General features: G+C 40.4%; 1 protein-coding gene across 1 annotated transcript; it reads left to right on the top strand.

The window, feature by feature from the left end:
• The first annotated feature begins 11,491 nt into the window (after positions 1 to 11,491).
• LOC5565427 (toll-like receptor Tollo) lies at positions 11,492 to 18,715 on the top strand. Its single transcript, XM_001649763.2, has one exon. The coding sequence runs from the start codon at positions 12,445 to 12,447 to the stop codon at positions 16,474 to 16,476; it is 4,032 nt and encodes a 1,343-aa protein (XP_001649813.1). The 5' UTR covers positions 11,492 to 12,444; the 3' UTR covers positions 16,477 to 18,715.
• The last annotated feature ends 1,619 nt before the right edge of the window (positions 18,716 to 20,334 follow it).

Below are 20,334 nucleotides of genomic sequence, written 5' to 3'. Positions count from 1 at the left end.
TTATTCTCGCTAAACTGAGTAAAGTTATATAATCTACAATGTTTTCTGAACCTTGTCACGGATCAAAAGGCTACTTCAAGAAACGTTTGAGGTTTTCCAGGCCCTCCAAATTACCCTGGAAATCTGAATTTCATGTCTACATTTATTCCAGTAGTATTTTTTGCTAAACTGGGTGAAGTTATATAATCTACCATGTTCACTGAACTTTCGCACGTATCAATAGGATGTTTTAACGAACGTTTGGAGTATTCCGGGCCCTCCAAATTACCTTGGAGTTCAGAACTTCAGGGCTACACTTATTCCAGAAATTTATCTCGCTAAACTGAGTGAATTTATAAAATATTTCCTGTTCACCTAACCTTCTCATGCATCAACAGGCTGTTTCTAGGAACGTTTGGGATATTATAGGTGCTCCAAATTACCCTGGAGTTCAGAACTTCAGGTCTACACTTATTCCAGTATTTTTTCTTGCTAAACTGAGTAAAGATATATAACTTACCAAGTTTACTGAACCTTGTCACGGATCAATAGGCCAATTCAAGGAACGTTTGAGGTATTCTAGGTCCTCCAAATTACCCTAGTGTTCGTAACTTCAGGTTTACATTTGTTTCAGTAATTTATCTCACTAAACTGAGTGAAGTTATATAATCTAACATGCTCACTAAACCATCTCATGGATCAATAAGCTCTTTCAAGGAACGTTTGGGAATTTCCTTAGATCTGGCAACGCTGCAAATAATAATATTTTCAACTCAAACGGAATCTATTGACCTCTGCGAATCTCAAAAGCTTTTCCAAACTATCCTGGAGCTCAGAACTTCAAATCTGCCCTTGTGGCAGTGTTTTTTTTCGCTAAATAGAGCTCAGTTATATTATCTACCAGGTTATATAGGGCCCCCATAGCCGAAGCTGTAAAGACGCGGGTATTCATCATGACCATGCTGAGGGTTCCGGGTTCGATTCCCGGTCGGTCCACGATCTTTTCGTAATGAAAATATTCTTGACTGCCTTGGGCATAGAGTAAAGGGTGTCCACGATGAAATTGCCACAAAATTGATTCGCAAAATTCGAGTTTTCATCCGATTGCCATCAAAACTTCAGGGATTGAGAAATAACTTTAAACTTCATTTTACCATTCTACTCGTATATTATTTACAGTCCATACAATCCATACAGTCCATTTACAGTCGTGAAACTTCTAAAGCCTCTCGGCTATACGGAGCAACGCCGAATGAGAGAAAGAGGTGGAGATAAATAATGTCGTCACTGCGCAAGCTTCCATTGAAGTGTTAACTTATGCGTGCGGAAAAATTTGCACCCTTGTACCAAGTGCTTAACTGACAATTGGCCTCCAATCGCGAAACGCAACATACTGTTAGCCATCTATACTTTGGTAGCGCAACTAGTCAGATGATGAGAGATTTGATTTTTCACGCATCCATCACATGCCGCTGTGTGGAAAAATGTTTTATTTTCCTGATATAAGACGGTTCACAGTGAAACAGTTAGGCGGGAAAGGTAGGAATATCCATTCTCTATGTTCTACATACGTTTGTTTTTTATATTATTCCACTACTTTTATAAAAAAATGAGATCCGGCTGGTAGGAGCACTAGTTTGAGGTTGGAAAACCAGGATATGTGAGGTTAGTTTCATTGGAACTTTCGCCTGAGCGATTTTTGCACTTGAATAAAACACGTTTCGAAACATTGTCCGCTGCCTCTAAAAATACCTTTGGGTAGAGAAATGAATTCTCTACCATTGAATTTCATTCTATTTCATACATTATTTCACTTAAGGAGTGAAAATAAATATTTTGTTCCGAATGTTTTGAAACCATGAATGAGTTTGACATTGCTCTCGTCAACCATCATCATGACGACAGCAGCACACCCCACCGGACGAATTGTCGTCTTGGGAGCGAATAAGGCAATCCATGAGACAGCTGTGATCAGCTAAATTTTTTTGTTTATTATGAATTTTTGATCATCATCGCTTGGGGAACAAAGGAGATTGGTAAGCACTGATGACGCTTAACGAAATTTCGGTAAGTTTAGTGTTCACTGTGCTTGCACTTTGAGCTGTCAACCCAATCGTGAAGTGTCCTCATGGATAGTCTTATAGTCCACACTGCCATCTGTTGCAAGAACCGCGCGAAGCACTGTCTGCCATGATGGATTTTTAGTTGACGTTTGCCTAACACGCACACTACTACACGAATTGCCTGTAAGTTTTGTTCGCATCATTCAGCAACGTGTACACTATCAAAAGTCAAAGCGGTCGAACACTAGCGCCTCTGGTGGAACGATCACGTCGGTCAAATGAAATTCAAATTCATCGTTAAACGCATGTACCATGAGCTTCTCGTCTGTTTGTCTGTGACAGTACAATAGTGACGCCTCTACACGGATAGTCGTGTTGCACGATTACAAAAAAGAAGTAGAGCTCGAGATTTGTATGACGATTACTGGATCTTTTCGTAAAGGAAAGAGTCTTGAATTCCTTGGGCACAGAGTATGGGCGCATGCCTGCCACACGATATATCCATGCAAAAAGGTCATTAGCTGAGAAAGATCTCAGGTTATAAATGTGGAAGTGCTAAACTAACACTAAGCTGAGAAGCCAGCTTCCTCCCAGTGGGAACGATATGCCAAGAAAAAAGAATTCGTCGACAAACACATATATTCAAAACGTGTTTCTACTCGTTTACGCATTTAGACTCTACAGACGTTTTCACAAATTGTTCTCAAACAAAAGGTGAAAAGCAGGGGGGTTGAAAATAGTATATTTTTACGTGACATAATTTATGGATGCTTCCCAATAGATGTCGCTAATTATGACTGGAAACTTTGTCGAATACACAATGTTTCGGAACTGCTTCGTTTCGTGGTTATTAATTTATTATCACTAAATCCTGACTCTCATCGCGTTGTAGATCTTATGTACTGAACATCCCGACAAGTTAGATAATCTAGAACATTCGAAATGATCTGATAATATTTGCTGAACACTCAGAAGGTTCAGAATATACGGTAGATTACAGTTCATCACCTTGAACAAGGTAGTTATTACAAGCATAGACTTCAAGTTATGAACTCAAGAGCAGTTTGGAAGACCTAGCACCTCCCAAAAAAATATTTGTCATCATTTCTTGTTATGTTTAGCATTTTGAGCACCAAAACTATTGAAAGGCGTTCAAAAAACTGTATAATAGTTCTTGGAAAAAATCAGGCCCCAAAGGGTCAAGGGGACAGGATCCGTCATTGGTTGCAGAGTTTTCAAAAGCAGTTTTTTCGTTCAAAATTAAGAAAATTCTCAGGACAATGTATTCTATTCTCAAACAGAAACATAGTGAACACATTTTCATCGAACAATTTTTAGTTTTGAACAGAAAAACTGCTTTTGAAGTTTCGATGATGACGATGACGGAGCGTTGAACGTTAAGAGCATGAAGTAAGCAGACGGCATGACTTTGGTATGTCGAAGCCACGTTTTGAATTTAGGATAAGGAGAATAGAATAAGAATAGTCTGTACATATTTTTTTATATTTGGAGGCAAAATACGAATTACAAATTCAAATACAAAAGTGTACTGTACCAAAGCACGCTTCTCAGCTGTGCATATACCGCTACGCCTATTTTGGCCCTTATATGACTCCAATTTTATAAATTATGGTTGTTATCCAAATCTGCTTGAGTATGATCCCTATTCCTAAATTTTCGAGTGATCTTTGTATACGCATGGAAAATCAATGAGGAATTTCTTCAAATGATTCCTGAAAACATCTGTTGGAAAAGTAATAATTCTGAAGAAATACTTGAAGGATTTTGTAAGTCATTTGCTTGGAGAGACATCTGCATATTTTCATGCGGTAGTCTTTAGTTTTTTATAAGCTTGAAGTAACATCTCGAACACATAATTTAATAATATATGGAAGAATCCTTAGAGGAATCCTTTGAGATTTCTTTATGGGAATTCTCTACATAAGCAAGGAAGAATAACAAGTTGAACATGCGAAGGAATTCCCAAGAGCATAATAGCAGAAAACATTGAGAAACAATCGAACGAGTTGCTGTGGAAATATGTAGATGATTCCCTAGATGAAATCATTAATGAAACTTCTGAGGTTATATCTGAAGACATTCGTGGTGGAATATATTGCAATACCAAATTTTGGAGCATTCAATGATTACCGAAAAAGTATTCGAAGAATTTGTAGAATAATATGTATTAGAATTCCAAGTTATATCTATAAATTAATATTATCTATCAATATAAACGCGGCTCTTTGCCGTTAGCGAGTTCGCCACTCAGCTCCTCCACTCATCAGTTTTTTTTTTAATAATACCCTAATTGTTTCCCTACTAGCCCTTTTCCAGGAAATATTAGGTTACTTCGAAACCCTCAACTATCACCTATGCTTCATAGTTCCAGTTAGAAATAAATATAAAGCTCCCAAGTAACCACAAGCATTACAACATTGCATTAATTCGACCGAAAGCCAACATTGTTTGCATTACTAGTGTGTCATTGCCCTTATTCGATAAATGTCAAGCAATGATACTATAATTCGACATCATGAATGCTCTGGAGCATTACTTTAATTCAACAATATCTTTTGCTCTTTAGGTGAATATATAGTTATTACATGATGCAAGATTGCTTTTTTTTATCTTGCTCTATTGTCATCGATAACGCAAGTTCTCTCTGGGCTGGAAAAACGATATTTTGTCCTCTATGGTACGACTCCTTCTCTTGTTACAAATCCCAAATTGATGTCTACTTTTGAACTCGTAATGTTTTTGATCTGCATGACATTCCCTTGAATGGGGGATTTTGATTTTATGAAAAAAAAGGCTATTCGAAATCTACGTCGACAAAGTACCGATATCGATAGCATCTAAAAGAAGCAAGAAAAAAAGCTCGACCGACCAGCTACTTGCCCATTCAAAAGCTTTTAATGCGACGTTTGTTACCTATTTGCATTGATTGGCTTAACTGTTATGCTTTCTGCACGAATTATTATCTTATTCGGTGCACCGAGATGATTAATTGATCAATTCTCAGGTAAATTTGAAGGTTAAGGTGAAACGGCGTGTAACTCAAAGAATCATTAGAATAATCATTGATGTAGCAGTAGTAGTGTCGCCTTTCCATGTATATTTTCAAAACAAACAAACAAAAAATATAACATTTGTGTTAAGCATATTTTTATGTGAACACATGGAAAATTTAGTAGATTGACGAGTATTGGAAATCAAAATCAACTGTTCAATAGTACATATCAAAAGAAAACATTACAATTTAATGAAAGGCAACGGAATTTCTCTGTTTTTTAATTAGATTTATCGCATATTTTTGTTATGCATCGGTATGGTTTATGTTTGCAAGGGATGACGGTGTTGCCAGGTGATTGGTGATAGATTTTTCTAGCAATTGTTATATGCTTGTTTTCGGAACATTTGCTGCATATTATAAAAACTTATCATTTTGCAAATAGTTTTCCATCACAAGATAACTGATGAAATAAAGTTTTAATGATTTTTGTGATCAATCCACATTAAATGCTATGAGTTTACAGATAGCAACTCTGACATCACTGCGCTCAACAATCGCGATGATTGTGCACACACGATAGACGCGTCCCGACGCATCCCGACGCATCGCACTGTGGAGCTTTTCAATTATTTTGGGTAGTCTAAATTGATAAACACTTGGTATGATTTTTTGCTTCGTAGAGATGGTTTCTGTAATTTGAGAGAATCGAAAAACAAACAACGTATGAGTTTCAAGTTTCTATGCTTTGTCCAACCTTTCCGCACTGAAAATTAATACAACAGAAAAAAAGTTGAATATTTTAGACAAGCCCAGGCATGCCTCAGTGTGCGGTGGCGGCGTCGATTCGCAACAAGTGAAAACCATCGCCAAAATTGTTTTGAGTGATGCGGTTGATAAAACTTTAAAAATATTGAAATCCCGGTGGAAATGTGTTCATTTAAGGAAAGTGAATAAAAGATTTGTTTAGTGGAAGTGTAGTGAACGCAATATGGAATTCAAAACACAAATGCTTGCCGCTGAATTACAATAGAAAAGGTAAGCACCTTCTATTTACAAGTGTAGTTGTGTGAGGCAATGAAATGCGGCATGAATTTTTTTTTGAGAATATAAATCTCATGTATATTGTTGCTAAATTGATAATGCTGTATCTGAAATTGTTAATTAAATATTGAAATACCACCTGAAGCTTTTGTCTTCGCATAAATTATCCATTTAATCAGGTAATAAGCAGTTATATTTCATCGATGTTGCAAATACCAATACTATCATAACAATAAGTTAATGATTTTGGAAGAAGCCATTTTGTGATGACGCACCAAAAGGCCTTAAATAAATATGTCGAATCTATTCATTGAGCAACGGAAGCACAACACAAAAAACAGTGATGTTTTACTCAATGCTTCGTTTAAATGGTGCTTCTGTTTGCCGGTATCACAACAGCGCCTATATCAAACAGTACCAACGCGTCCGGGATCCAGCGCAGCATCTCCTCACATCAGGTTCGAGTCCAGATCCAGATGAAAAAAAAAATGGATCCAATAGAACAAACCATTGAAGTCATTCAATGGGCAACACATTTTTTTTGTTTTTGGCACACGCCCCAAATGCACATGACTTAAAGCAAGTATAAAGCATATACCCTAAGTATACAAACCCAAACGCTATTCAAGGGCTTATGTATCAAAACAACAATATCGGTGCAAACAATCATGCTACTTTAATTTGGTAATAGTGGTGTCCTTTCCAACTTTAATTCTGCTTCAATACGCTCTATAAGGTTATATTACTTTAAAGCATAATTTGATAGTATACTATAGAGCAAAAACAAAGTAAGCATATATAGCTTCGTGGTTACTTGGGCTGTTATCGCAACTAACAGTTTTCCTTTTTGAAATCACAAGCTTCATACCGTTAACCTATCATCCGATCACCAAATTATTGGATTTGAATTAAATTTAATCAATTTTCGCAACTTTTCTTCAGCACTTGTATCAATGTAAATTGTTATTTAGGATAGAAATATGGTAGTTTGATCTATAGATGATCTATATGTAGAAAATAAATTCCGTTGATTTCTGTAGAAAACGAAGAGAATCCTAGTTTTTATCTACGGAATCCGTAGACTTGCAGAAAGTCCTCCATTCCGAAGATCTACGGAAATTTTCTAAAACCTGGCACCGCTAATTGGTAGCCGACCGCAGCAGCGATGGATTGATGATCGCCAAAGCCAATGGAATTTCACGTCCCACATCGATATGTTTCGCGAATCAAAATTTTAAATCGATCATCGACGGTGAGCTGCTAAACAACATTCGGACCTCACGGATCAACTTCAACGCGCGAACAAAAAAGCATGAGCATGAACTCGCACGTCGGAAGCCCCACGGAACGAAAATAAAAACTTGAATCGTTCATTTTTTGTTTTGTTTTGTGATTTGCGAATTCTCTACGCTCTCTAAGGGTATGCGAAATACCGAATGATTCCGTCAAATACGCTTCGAAACGAAATTCCGCGGAATTCCACGGAACTCGCACAGGCGAAATTTGTATTTTGCTATTTCGTTTCGTTTCGCCAAATTGTTAAAATATTTCCACGGAAAATTGAAAACCAACGGAATAAAACGGAATTTCGCGAAATTCGAGTTTAATTTCGAACAAAAAAAGAGCAAAGCGTTCGCTTCTACTCCTAGCTACAGTCAAAAATGGGTCCGTATTACGCGTATTACGGATCAAATCGACTCATATCATGGATCAGAACACTATAACAGCAAATTATCTACGAGGCAAACGAATGGTGTGCTAGTGAAAGCACCACAAATATGAATCATCGCAGATTATGCAGATTATTGATGCGCGCATTAGTTCTCTCTCTTGCTTTTCCGCTATGACGTCACTTTTAACTGTGCATAAGAACAGCGGGAGAATAGAAGAGAAAACTAATAGCACGCATCAATGAGTAAAGGATCTCCGCGATTTCGTTGTTGTGTCATAAAATTCTACATTTAGCAGCGAAACCGCAGCGATTGTTTGTCGCTGTCGCCGTTAAAAATGTTGTTGATTTGGGTGATCCAAAGCCACACCTCAAATTTTCAAGAGCACAAATCTAAAGAACCTGACGTCCCTTCAAGCTGAATACTCTATCGTTTGGTTACTCGATGGTCAATCGATTAAGTGTTCAGCTTGAACCGCTGTCGGGTACGTTAGATTTGTGCTCTTTCAATTCTGAAGTATGCCTTCGATTTATATTCACCTTATACAAGGAAGATGCATACATTATTTTATAACGAAAAATGAATCTAGGTTTATTCACGCTGTACCACACCACCAACTCCCTCTCTCCTCTTATAACGTGACATAATTTCCTCACGACCCCCAATTAAAAAAATGCGAATATTGATAATAGGTATATCATTACAAAATTCTCTAGTTTCGCCATCTTTCGATCGATTTTGATGATTTGTTTTAGTAAAAATCACAAATCAGTTATAAATTTGCATGCACCATCAAAATTGGTTCCGGATTTAGATTCAAGTTTAGTGGGGTACCTAGGGTATTTCACAATGGAAAAGCGCAAATTTTTTTTTTCGATTTTCGCACATCTAAATCTCGAGAAAAAAAATAAGCCAAACATTAAATTTAGCGCATTGAAAGACGGATTGTCTGAACGAACATGGGTGAACTTGTCAATCTTATTTGCGGTTCCTCTTTGCCATGTAATCCAGGTTAAACACTTTTTTTTTTCGAAATTTTCAAATATTTTTTTAAATACTCTCGAGGCTAAAAATGTAGTGAAAATGTGATTTTGTAGTCAGTTTTAAACAAAGAATCTGAAAATGAGATAATATCAACAATCCTTAATTCTTCCAGAAATCGTCCAGAAATTCCTCCACAGATTTTGGAATGGGATCATTTCTCCAGTATTTGCTCTACAAAATAATAGAAATACCTTCAGTATTTTCTACAAGGTTTACTCTAAAAGTATGCATTCATCCAGATTTGATCCCTCCAAGAATTAATTCACAGTTCATGCAAGGCTTTTCCAGAAAATTTATTAGGAATTTCTTAATTAACCCTAACAGGCAATCCTGGTTAAGTTGCTGTCGCAATATTTCTTGGAGTTTATTACTTTTGCAATTCTTTTAAATTCACCTTGATTGATTTCTTAGGTATATGTTGATGGATTCTTTAAAATTTAATTTAATTCAATACTCCAGCAAATACTAGAGCAAATACTAAATATTCCAGTGATTCATCTGTTCTACTTATTTTTCTTCTTCTTTCTGGCGTTATGTTCCAACTGGGACAGAGTCTGCTTCTCAGTTTAGTGTTTTCATGATCACTTATCGACTTGTGTCCTCAACCACATTCATACAAGCCACAAAGCATAAAGTACAGCAAAAAAAATGAATATCATTATTCCATGTTTTATGGTATATATTAGCATAATATCACATCCACATGATTAAAAAAATTGTAAGGCATTTCTAAAAGTCAAATTAATTTTGGGCTCCTCTCAATATTTTTGAGATTGTTTTAAATGTTGGTAAGTGCTTTTTAACCCACGTCTAAGTTGTAACATTTAAATTATTGCCTTGCGTGAGTGTCAGATATATTGAAATGGAACCTTATAAAGCATGCCTGCCCATGCTTTTTTAAACCGCGGGCCAAATCGCAAGAATAAGTTTGTGTCGCGGGCCACATTTTTAAACGCACAAATATTCCTATGCGATCTGACGACAGTTAGTAAATGAAGTTCATAAAACCCGACGAAATTCAGTGAATGGAGTAAATTTCATTTGAAGAAATCGATAAAAAGATAATTGCTGCTGGACATCCAGAATATTTTGAAAAATCTACCCAAGAAATTTTGGATCCTGTGAGAATAATATCTAGGATTGTTTTTTAGAATCCTACTTCATATTCTGTCAGAATCCGACCTAATATTATTAGCATAAGCAGAAGTGTACTAAAATTCCGATCAAGCTTTTACGAAATTTTTGATCAAAATGACCAAGATTTTACATCTTTTGTGTATTGGTTTCCTTCAGAATCTTACTCAATAATCATTTTGAAATGCTATCTATAAATATTTGAAAATGCCTAAAATTATTTCAAAATTAACCTGCTCATAATTTTATTATAAATTCGTTTAGTTTTCTGGCAAAATGTTACATAACGTTATGTTGCAATCTTGCCCAGGATTTTACAAACCTATGTATTAAATTCGTTGAAAATTCTGGTTATGGAATCCTGGTAAACATTCTGTGAGAATCTTGTCAATGTTATCCGTGAAATTCGTGTCCAGAATTCTTAAAAAATCCTGTTCAAGATTTTGAAAAAAATCCCGCCTTTCTTATAATCCCGTCAAGGATTAAATGTTCAAGGACAAATGAATGAATGTCGAAAGAAGCCATGGTAGAAACATTGTTTAACACTCATAATTTTAGATTTAGAATTTGAATAAATTTAGTATCTAAGAAGGTATATAAATAAAACAATATAAATAATTACTATACCAAATTTTTAGGTTGAAACTAAATAAATAATTAATTAGGTTTAGTATGTTCTAATTTCGGGATAGTAGAATATTCAACGGGTCAACGGGAAGAATCTTCGAACCTTGCGCGGGCCGCACAAAATGAGGTCCCGTACGTTGTGCAGCCCTGTTATAAAGTTATTAAGAAGATTTCAAACAAACAGAAAAAAGTCTTACCAAAACATGTAAGGATTCTACTGAGCAACGCTAAGGTTTCCATATGATAGAGGACTAAAAAGACGTTTTTATGCCTATTGTCAAATTTCCAGCTTTTGTCAATAAAAAAAAAACTTAAACGTGTATTCCGCGAAACAAGTTCAAAAATTTCGTTTCGTTTCGAAAAATTCCGTGAGATATTTGATTTCGTATCGAGTTACACGAAACATTTTCAAATTTCGTTTCGTTTCGACATTATCAGCGCAAGATATTCCGCGTATCGTTTCGTTTCGTATCGACATGGAAAAAATCCATATCGCATACCCTTAACGCTCTCACGCCCGACTCACTCTTCAAAAGTTAGGTTCTCTCGTGAGAGAATCAACCACCATGCGCATATATTCGTCCCTTTTTCCCTTTTAGGTCGCTTGTTCCCAGGAGAACGCAAGTATGGCCGTCCAGGTGAGCCCGAGTCGTTAACCTGTCCAATCTGCACCGGAACCCCATCTCGCTCTCACGCCCAAGCAGAACTCGCACCGTCGGAGAAAGGTGCCTTGCGCAAGAATGCCGAGAACCAGTTTCAATTGCATGTGTGCTCTGTTTTCTTACCGTCGCACCGCAGGTATTTCGCTCTCTCCCGGTGCCGAGAGAGAGCGTTGAGTCACGTTGAGCTCGCACCGGTGCACAGGTGAGCATCGATCGCGATCAACGGCACGAATCGATTCCACTGCCGCTCAGTTAACGAGTTGACTTTGAATGAAGCGCACGCGCGAATCTACGCTCGTTCGTCGGTTGAAACGAAGTTGTAGTAACTGTGTATGTTGTCCTTTGTGGCGAGTGATCCTGGCCGAGCATCCGTCGTGACGCGTGAAGTGTCTAATCCCGATCGCGGTTTTAACGAGCGTTCGATCGCCGAAAATTCGGACGAAGAAGCTCTTGCGCAAATCAATGGACCGTCGTGCCCCATTCTTCTAGACCTGATTTGGAACGGTGCGAAGAGAAACGAAATTGGATTATTCAGTTTTATCGCGACTGTAAATTTAAATTTACGATCAACTTTTATGGATTATTTTATCAGGATCATTTAATTTAAAAGAAGAAAGAACACAGAAGAGAGAACAGTGCCCGGACGAGGAGTACAAACGGGTCGAGAGCCGCGCAACGCAAAAGAAACAGATCTTGAGAAGGTGTTTTTTGTTGTTATTACGTGCGCGTCGTCTTTGACGGCTGCGAAGAAGTTGTTGGGATGAGTGTATGTAGTGCTGCTGCTGAGGGAAAAAAAGGATTCGATCGAGTTTTTCGAAAGTGATCGCCGGAAAGCAAGTGAAGAAAGGAAAATAAATTGATAACGAAACGAGATAATGTGGAGTGAAATTTATTCGCCTCTTTAAGTGCGTTGATAAAAAAGAAAATAAACCGGGCCGGGAAGGTGAAGAGAACGCACCTAAAACAACGATCATCTGGATCAAAACAGAACGGGTGAGGTCTGAGAGGCCTGATTCGGCTACAAGAAGACAGTGCAAAGCGAACAGTGAAACAATTATTAAATCGGACATGTTCAAAGCAAATGTGTTGTTTCTCAAATTAGTTGCCGGTTGATGGGGGGTTGGAATCGATCTAGCGAGTGAATACGAAAACAAACAAGTGGGGCCACCCCAAGTGACCCTGGGCTTCAAAATTGCTACGCTACCAAAATGCGTCCCTCACCGGCTTTGTTGTCGGTCCTGTTTGGCACCATTTTCGGTGTCTTTGGTGCATCGCTGAGTAAATCACTCCTTTCGCAAGCTCCCGACGAATGCCGGTGGTCCGGTTACAGTGAAGACGATCTAACGCTCGTGTGTAGACTAAGAACTATTAACAGTGAGCTGGAGAATACCAATTTTAGTGTACTGCATCCTGAAAACACCGTCCGACTTCGGTTACAGTGTAACGATGGACTGTTTTTCCAATCCAGCATCAGCCCTGGCAGCTTCCGACAGCTGTCCGAACTGCGATCGCTCTCAATTGAGTATTGCAAAATAGCGAATCTCAGCGATGGATCCTTTCGAGGTCTTAAGGAGCTTATGAACTTGACACTTCGGACGCACAACACCGATTGGTCATCGGTTAGTCTGGAGATCGCGCCGCATGTCTTCAACTCTGAGCTGTCGAAGCTCGAACAGCTTGATCTAAGTCAGAACAACATGTGGTCCATACCTGATGGCATGATTTGTCCACTGACAAAGCTGCAATATCTGAACCTGACACAGAATAGGCTGCGAGATTTGTCAGTGTTCCATTTTAGTGCTTCTTTGAGCACGCGGCTCTCCAAGAAATGTGGAGGCTCAATAACGATTCTCGATCTATCACACAATAACATCGACAATCTGCCACCAGCCATCTTTTCCGGTCTTGGGAAACTGACTGAACTGCGCCTGCAGAACAACGGCCTCAACTTCATTGCCGATCGCGCTTTGGAAGGCCTCCTCTCGCTCTCCAAACTCGACATTTCTCTAAACCGGCTATCCAACCTTCCTCCAGAGCTCTTCTCCGAAGCCAAACACATCAAGGAAATCTATCTGCAAAACAACAGCATCAACGTTCTGGCCCCTGGAATCTTCAGTGAACTCCAACAGCTCCTCGTTCTTGATATCTCCAACAACGAACTTACCTCCGAGTGGATCAATCCAGCTACCTTCAAGGGTCTTTCCCGGCTGATACTCCTCGACTTGGCCAACAACAAAATTTCCAAACTTGAACCATCCATCTTCCGGGACCTGTTCAGTCTTCAAATCCTACGACTCCAGGACAACTTCATCGAAACCATCCACGAAGGCACCTTTTCTGAACTAACCGCACTACATACCTTGGTCATTTCAAACAATCGCCTTTCGAACATTGAGTACTTCTCCTTCCAAGGCTTGAGCCGTCTGACCCTCCTATCGCTGGACTACAATCGGATATCACGGATTGATCGGGTAGCTTTCCGGAACTTATCCACGCTACACGATCTGCACCTGAATGGTAACAAGCTGTTGCAAGTCCCGGATGCACTGTACGATGTCCCACTGCTGAGAACCCTAGATCTGGGTGAGAACCACATCAGCAATATAGACAACGCGAGCTTCAAGGAGATGTTTCACATGTACGGTTTGAGGTTGACCGAGAACAACGTTGAAACGATTCGGAAGGGTACGTTCGATGCGATGAAGTCACTGCAGATTCTGAACTTGTCCAAAAATCGACTGAAGAAGGTTGATGCGGCGTGCTTCGATAACAACACCAATCTGCAGGCGATCCGTTTGGATGGGAACTATCTGACGGATATTTCGGGGTTGTTCACGAAACTTCCGAATCTGGTTTGGTTGAACATTTCCGATAACCATCTGGAGGTGTTTGATTATGCGTTGATACCGACAGGGCTGCAGTGGTTGGATATTCATGCGAACAAGATCGCCGAGCTGGGGAATTACTTTGAGATCGAGAGCCAGCTGGCGTTGAGTACGATCGATGCAAGTTCGAACCAGCTGACGGAGATTACGGGCAGTGCCATTCCGAATAGTGTGGAGTTGCTGTATTTGAATGATAACTTGATATCGAAGGTGCAGTCGTACACGTTCTTCAAGAAGCCGAATTTGACACGGGTGGATCTGTTTGGGAATAAGATAACTACGTTGGATCCGAATGCGTTGCGGATTTCGGCGGTGCCAGACGACAGGGCGTTGCCAGAGTTTTACATCGGAGGAAATCCGTATCAGTGCGATTGCAATTTGAACTGGCTGCAGAAGAACAATGTGGACTCGAGAACGCAGCCAAAGCTGATGGATTTGGATAGCATCTACTGTAAGCTGTTGTACAATCGAGGGAGGACGTATGTGCCGCTGGTGGAGGCATTGCCGAATCAGTTTTTGTGCAAGTACGAGACGCACTGCTTTGCACTGTGCCATTGCTGTGATTTCTATGCGTGCGATTGCAAGATGGAGTGCCCGGCGAGGTGCACGTGTTATCACGATCAGAGTTGGACGTCGAATGTGGTGGATTGTTCACGAGCAGGGTATGAGGAGCAACTGCCCGAGCAGATCCCAATGGACTCGACGCAAATCTATTTGGATGGAAACAATTTCCGGACGTTGAGTAGCCATGCATTTTTGGGACGAAAGAAGTTGAAGGTGCTGTTTTTGAACAACAGCAATGTGGAGATGATTAGCAATCGGACGTTCTACGGGCTGAAGGAATTGGAGATTTTGCAGTTGGATCACAATCAGATTACGGGATTGAATGGATTTGAGTTTGTCGGGTTGGATCGGCTGAAGGAGTTGCTGTTACAGTTCAATAAGATATCAACGATCGCGAATCATAGCTTTGATCATTTGCCCAACTTGAGGGTTTTGAGGCTGGATCATAATAGGATCGTGGAGTTTAACATGTGGCACTTGCCGAAACAGTTGACGGATTTGCGGCTGGCATCCAATCCATGGTCCTGCGATTGCGAGTATGTGGAGAAGTTCCGCGAGTATTTGAAAACGTACGACTTTGTGAGGGATAAGGTGAAGGTACGTTGTTCAGCAACGATCACATCGGGAAATGACACGGCCATGATTGTTGGAGGAGCGGTAAATGGGTCTGCAACGGGGGCTTCTGCTGTTATTCCGAAGGGAGTCCCGGATGGCAGTGGGGAGTCGAATGGGGTTGGAGTTGGTGGATTCTTGATTTATTTGGACAACAGTACGACACTGTGCAGCGGAGCGGTGCCACTCGATAACATCATCAACGGAAACTTGACGTCGCGCAAGACTGTGCTATCGCCTCCACCGATCGAAGGTTATATCCCGCTGCTGGTGGCTGCGCTCTGTGGTTTCACGGTGATCATCATCATGACGCTGATTATGTTCGTATTTCGGCAGGAGATGCGTGTTTGGTTTCATTCTCGGTTCGGAGTGCGGCTGTTTTACCGGAATGCCGATATGGACAAGAACGAGAGAGATAAGCTGTTCGATGCTTTTGTGTCGTACAGCTCGAAAGATGAAGCATTTGTTGCGGAAGAATTGGCACCCATGTTGGAGAATGGTGACCCTTCGTACAAACTGTGCTTGCATTATCGGGATTTTCCCGTGGGTGCGTACATAGCCGATACGATCGTCCAGGCAGTGGAGTCATCCCGGAGGACGATCATGGTCTTATCGGAGAATTTCATCAAATCCGAGTGGTGTAGGTTCGAGTTCAAATCTGCGCACCACCAAGTGCTGCGAGATCGACGAAGGAGGCTGATTGTGATCTTGCTCGGAGAGGTTCCTCAAAAGGACCTGGATCCGGACATTCGGTTATACCTGAAAACCAACACCTACCTTCAGTGGGGTGACAAGCTGTTTTGGGAAAAACTTCGATTCGCGCTACCGGACGTGCCAAACAACCAAAGGCGTCGGCAGCAGCAATCGATCAATATGACTCATTCCAACTTTCGAAACAACTACCAGCTCACTCGAACGCCAAATAATAGGAATAACACCAGTAACCAATTGATCATGCTCCAACAGCAGCCACCACAACCAGACCCCAGACTGCGGCAACAGCAGCAGCAAGAGCATTCTTCTCTTCAGCAGCAACCACTTCCGCTGCCTGGACTTGCGCAGCAACCGCAACCACCACAACTGTTGCAACATCAACGCCAGCAACAGCAGCAGCAACAGGAGCAGCAGCAGCGGGGTGCCGGCAATGCCTCGCCCCGAACAGTGGGGATCCACATATGACCCCGACCTACAGTGTGATAGTCGGACGATTTGTAAAAGTGGCAAAACGAACTGATTAGGTGAATTTTAGGAATTCCTCCTTCGAACGCGAAACAAATGTGATATTTATCGTTAAGTCAGTTTAAATTATGATCCGTACTCGAAGCGAAACCGACCCCAGACGTGTAAAAAGTGACCCCCCTAGATCTAGATCAGCTAAGAACGTTGTGTGAAGGCAAACGAAACAAGGTGCAATTCTGTTCTCTCGGTCTCTCGCCGAAACCTCAAAAAACCCAAACCCCGTCGCAAAAAATGTACGAATAGAAGAAGTGACATTCCTCGGTAGGGAAAGAAACGACCTCCAACGTTGTGACTGGGCTCTATTCTGGAAACAAAAAAAAAAGTGAGTGAGAGTGGTACCGACGGCAACCCGAAGCTATCCCCTGTACACAACTCGGTGTCGACCCGAAGAAGAAAATTAATGAAGTTCAAGTTACACCACAACAGATCAGAAAAAAATGTCCAAACAACCTGTGACTCGACACACAAAGAGGAAGAAAATTCCGGCGACGACAAACACAAATCAAATGCAAATTCAACCAGAGAGTGGTACAGAGTGAAATGAGTTCGTAAGTGATCGTTACAATCGTGGCGGCGCGCGCGTAGATCGTCTTTGTCCGGAGGCAAAAAATAATTGTTACATCGTTCCCTGAAGCCCTGGTTCCCAGCCGGTAATGACGACTTACGTCCCCCCTCCCAGTGTCTCACACATCGATCGAAAGAAGAAGCACACTGGAAAACGGTCCGTGCTTGTGGTCGTCGTCGTCTTGTGACAGCCGAAGTCAGCAGAGCAGCGAAAACCACGAAGATGAAGAAGTGCTGCGCGATCGCAATTTAATAATGATAGTGACATTCTCCGGAGTCGTTACGCTTTCCGTGCGCGCAGCTTGTCACGTCCCCGAACCAGAACTCGCCCGCGTTTGCCGTCCATCAGAAGGAACTTTATTACACGATCATCAGCATAATCAACGGTTTATTATACAATACTCGACGCTCTGCTGGCGAAGTGGTGCGGCGAGGTGCGGTGCGGTGCGTTGGGTGCATACAAACGTCCAGCGCAGATCATCGCCGAGGACACCGGGGACCGAACGGTCAACAATTACCACACTGCCTCCACCCGTAGCAGCGCCTTCGAAGCACCGGAGGAGGACCAAGATGCTACCGCATCGACACCGAGGCTTCTTGTCCGTCGCCAAGGCGCAGAGCAGTGACAGCAACCGCTACCAGTTTCCACGGAGTTCCAGAGCAGCAGCAGAGCAGCGGAACAGGCGAGGCGAGGTGTGGCCGGACGCTGGCCATTCGACCGACGAGTCGTGTTGTGTTGTGTTGTCTTGTGTGCCAGTCAGTGCAGTTTAGTTTCTTTCTTCATTTATTTTTGCACTTATTACTGTTATTATTTATATTCTCTGTCCGTGTTCGTGTGTTTGTATCGTGGTCACATCATCCGGAGAACTGGTAGGCGCAAGAATGGCTTTTAATATTTGCTCTTTTGATATAGGAAAAATGGTACCGAGGTGGTGCCGGGAGTGTGCGGAGAAAAACAAAAGCAGCAAGCTATTTAGGAGACGGCATTAAAATAATCATTATTTTGCTCTGTTTGTTAGGTTAGGGTTTGAATCTGATTTTATTAGAGCGAGCCGAGGGAGCATTCTTTCGATTCCATAGGCGTTGTGATTGCAGCCTCGTTCGGTTCCAATTGCTAGCGGCAAATGCCGTATCTGTTGGTTTGAAGTCGGAAGCGTGGTAGAGCCGATCTAATTTCGCTTAGGTGCAATTCTTCTTTCGAGAAGGTGAACTGTTCCCAGAATGGAAACCGTTGATTATCCTATTAGCAGAAAGGGGGTAATTTCATTGTGACGAAATTATGGAAACCGTTCATCCAGTTACGTGGATAGCATCAAAAGACTTTAGGCGACGAACCCGATTCGGAGGTGGGTTTCTCTGCGTTTCGGATCTAGGATACAGTCCAGGAGCATTCACAAATCTTCCAATGATCTTGGGAAGCGTTTAGATAGTAAGGTCCGATGAAAAAGACTTCGGATCTCAAGGAGAAGTCCTGACGCAAATTCCAATTGTCCGTTGACATTTGAAATTCTAAAACACAAAACATCATGGAAATGTCAATGCTCAAATTACATATTTTGTATTTCTTCACATATTATGCTTTGAGTTTATAATAAATTATGGACTCGTTTTCACGATGCTGCAAAGCTCCCAAGTTAATCTTCAACATGGGCGATAGCTTGATTGACAAGGTACAACACTGGTTGAGCTGTCCGGAATACAAATCAAAGTGTCCGGAATATGGGGAAAAAATGAGAAAGCGTCCGCAATAAGAATCATGAAAAGTTCACAAATTTCTATTTATTCAAAACTATTCATGTTTCGGAATCAAAATCTTTACCCACCATTCGAAAACTAAGTGTTTTGAAGACTCGATAACATGGAGGAATCATACATTATGATTTATTTTATATGCTTTCTGATGAGAAACCTCACTGAGGCCTTAAGTGCCCGTAATATGAATCAAACGGTAGAGTTCAGCTTTTTTTGAACTATTTTTAGAGAATTTGTTTTTTTTGTATTGCAGTGGGGAATCATCTTCACACTGTTTATTACTTGCAGATGGACCGTTTTGTTTCAAATTCCAAACATGACTCATATTCCGAACACTCGACTTTTTATAGCGATATATCAATAAAACCACTCACATTTATTCACAAAATGATAAACTCTTTTATGATTTAAGTCCTTTGCATTTAATTGGGGAAAATCAATTCCAAACCTTTGAAATCGCCGCTGTACGTAATTAGAGAAAAAATGGTATTGTGAAAATAGTATTAAAATTCTTAACGAGGCTGGATCCATAACTATCACTAAAATTTTCCAAACTAAATTTTTCGTTCCTTATCAATAAAATTCAAGTACAAACTAGTTACTAATATTCCATCATCAAGCCGGAACATAATGAACATATTTTTATACCAAAACTTACACTTTGGGAATCCATTTTACGGAAAACTGATTCTTTGTGCTGTTGTGTTTTTTTTTTCGCTCAATAATTTCGTTGAGAGTTACACAGAAAAAAAATCATCGAAAAGGTACTAGAAGTGCTTTTGAGATTGTTTCCAGGAGTTTAACCAGACAGACCACTGCAGCAGTTTCTTTGAGATTTTTTTTGGAAACTTGCAAGGAACATTTGAAATAAAAAAATCATTAGAAGTTGCTCTGTCAGTTATTCGCCTAAGATTGTTGATTGGTTTTTGAGGTCAAACCAAAGGAATTAATTCGAGCTTCAAAAAGATTCTATATTTTCATTTTGATTATGATGTCAAGAAGTGCTTAATCATCTTGAAATGAAGTCTTCAATGCTCTAATTGTATCTAGTAGATTATTAGATCACAAGCGACTGAGAATGACGAAACCGAGGTCACGAAGCAACTTTTTTTAGGTTGAACATTTTCCTACTAGCACTAAGTTTTCAGAGTCCTTTTAAATCGATGTCAGAAATTCATCCGGAAATTTATCCTGTGAATTCTAGAAGGAGGCTTCGAAAAATTATTGAAAATTGCTCCAGGTAACATTGATATAGTGGGATTCCGTTTCTGGCAGAAAAGAAGTTTCATTTTTGAATCCCAAAAATATCATTGGGATGTTGTTACATCTTTTTTATGGAACCAAATAATAGTCGGACTGATACAAATGTGAATGATTTTTTTATTTAATGACTCTACAAAAATCAGTTTATCTTTGAAGCCCTTCCGGTTATTTGGAAATGGCTCTTCAAAACTGTGTGCCTTGCACAGTAAGGCATCTGAT

This window comes from Aedes aegypti, chromosome 3 (genome assembly GCF_002204515.2).
Source record: "Aedes aegypti strain LVP_AGWG chromosome 3, AaegL5.0 Primary Assembly, whole genome shotgun sequence".
Classification (NCBI taxonomy): Eukaryota; Metazoa; Arthropoda; class Insecta; order Diptera; family Culicidae; genus Aedes; species Aedes aegypti.
The sequence above is the reverse complement of the archived record's forward strand: the minus strand, read 5'-3'. Positions and strand labels throughout refer to the sequence as shown.

Bases quoted from the DNA above. Each gene is read 5' to 3' on its own strand.
- LOC5565427 (XM_001649763.2), top strand. From the start codon at position 12,445: ATGCGTCCCTCACCGGCTTTGTTGTCGGTCCTGTTTGGCACCATTTTC.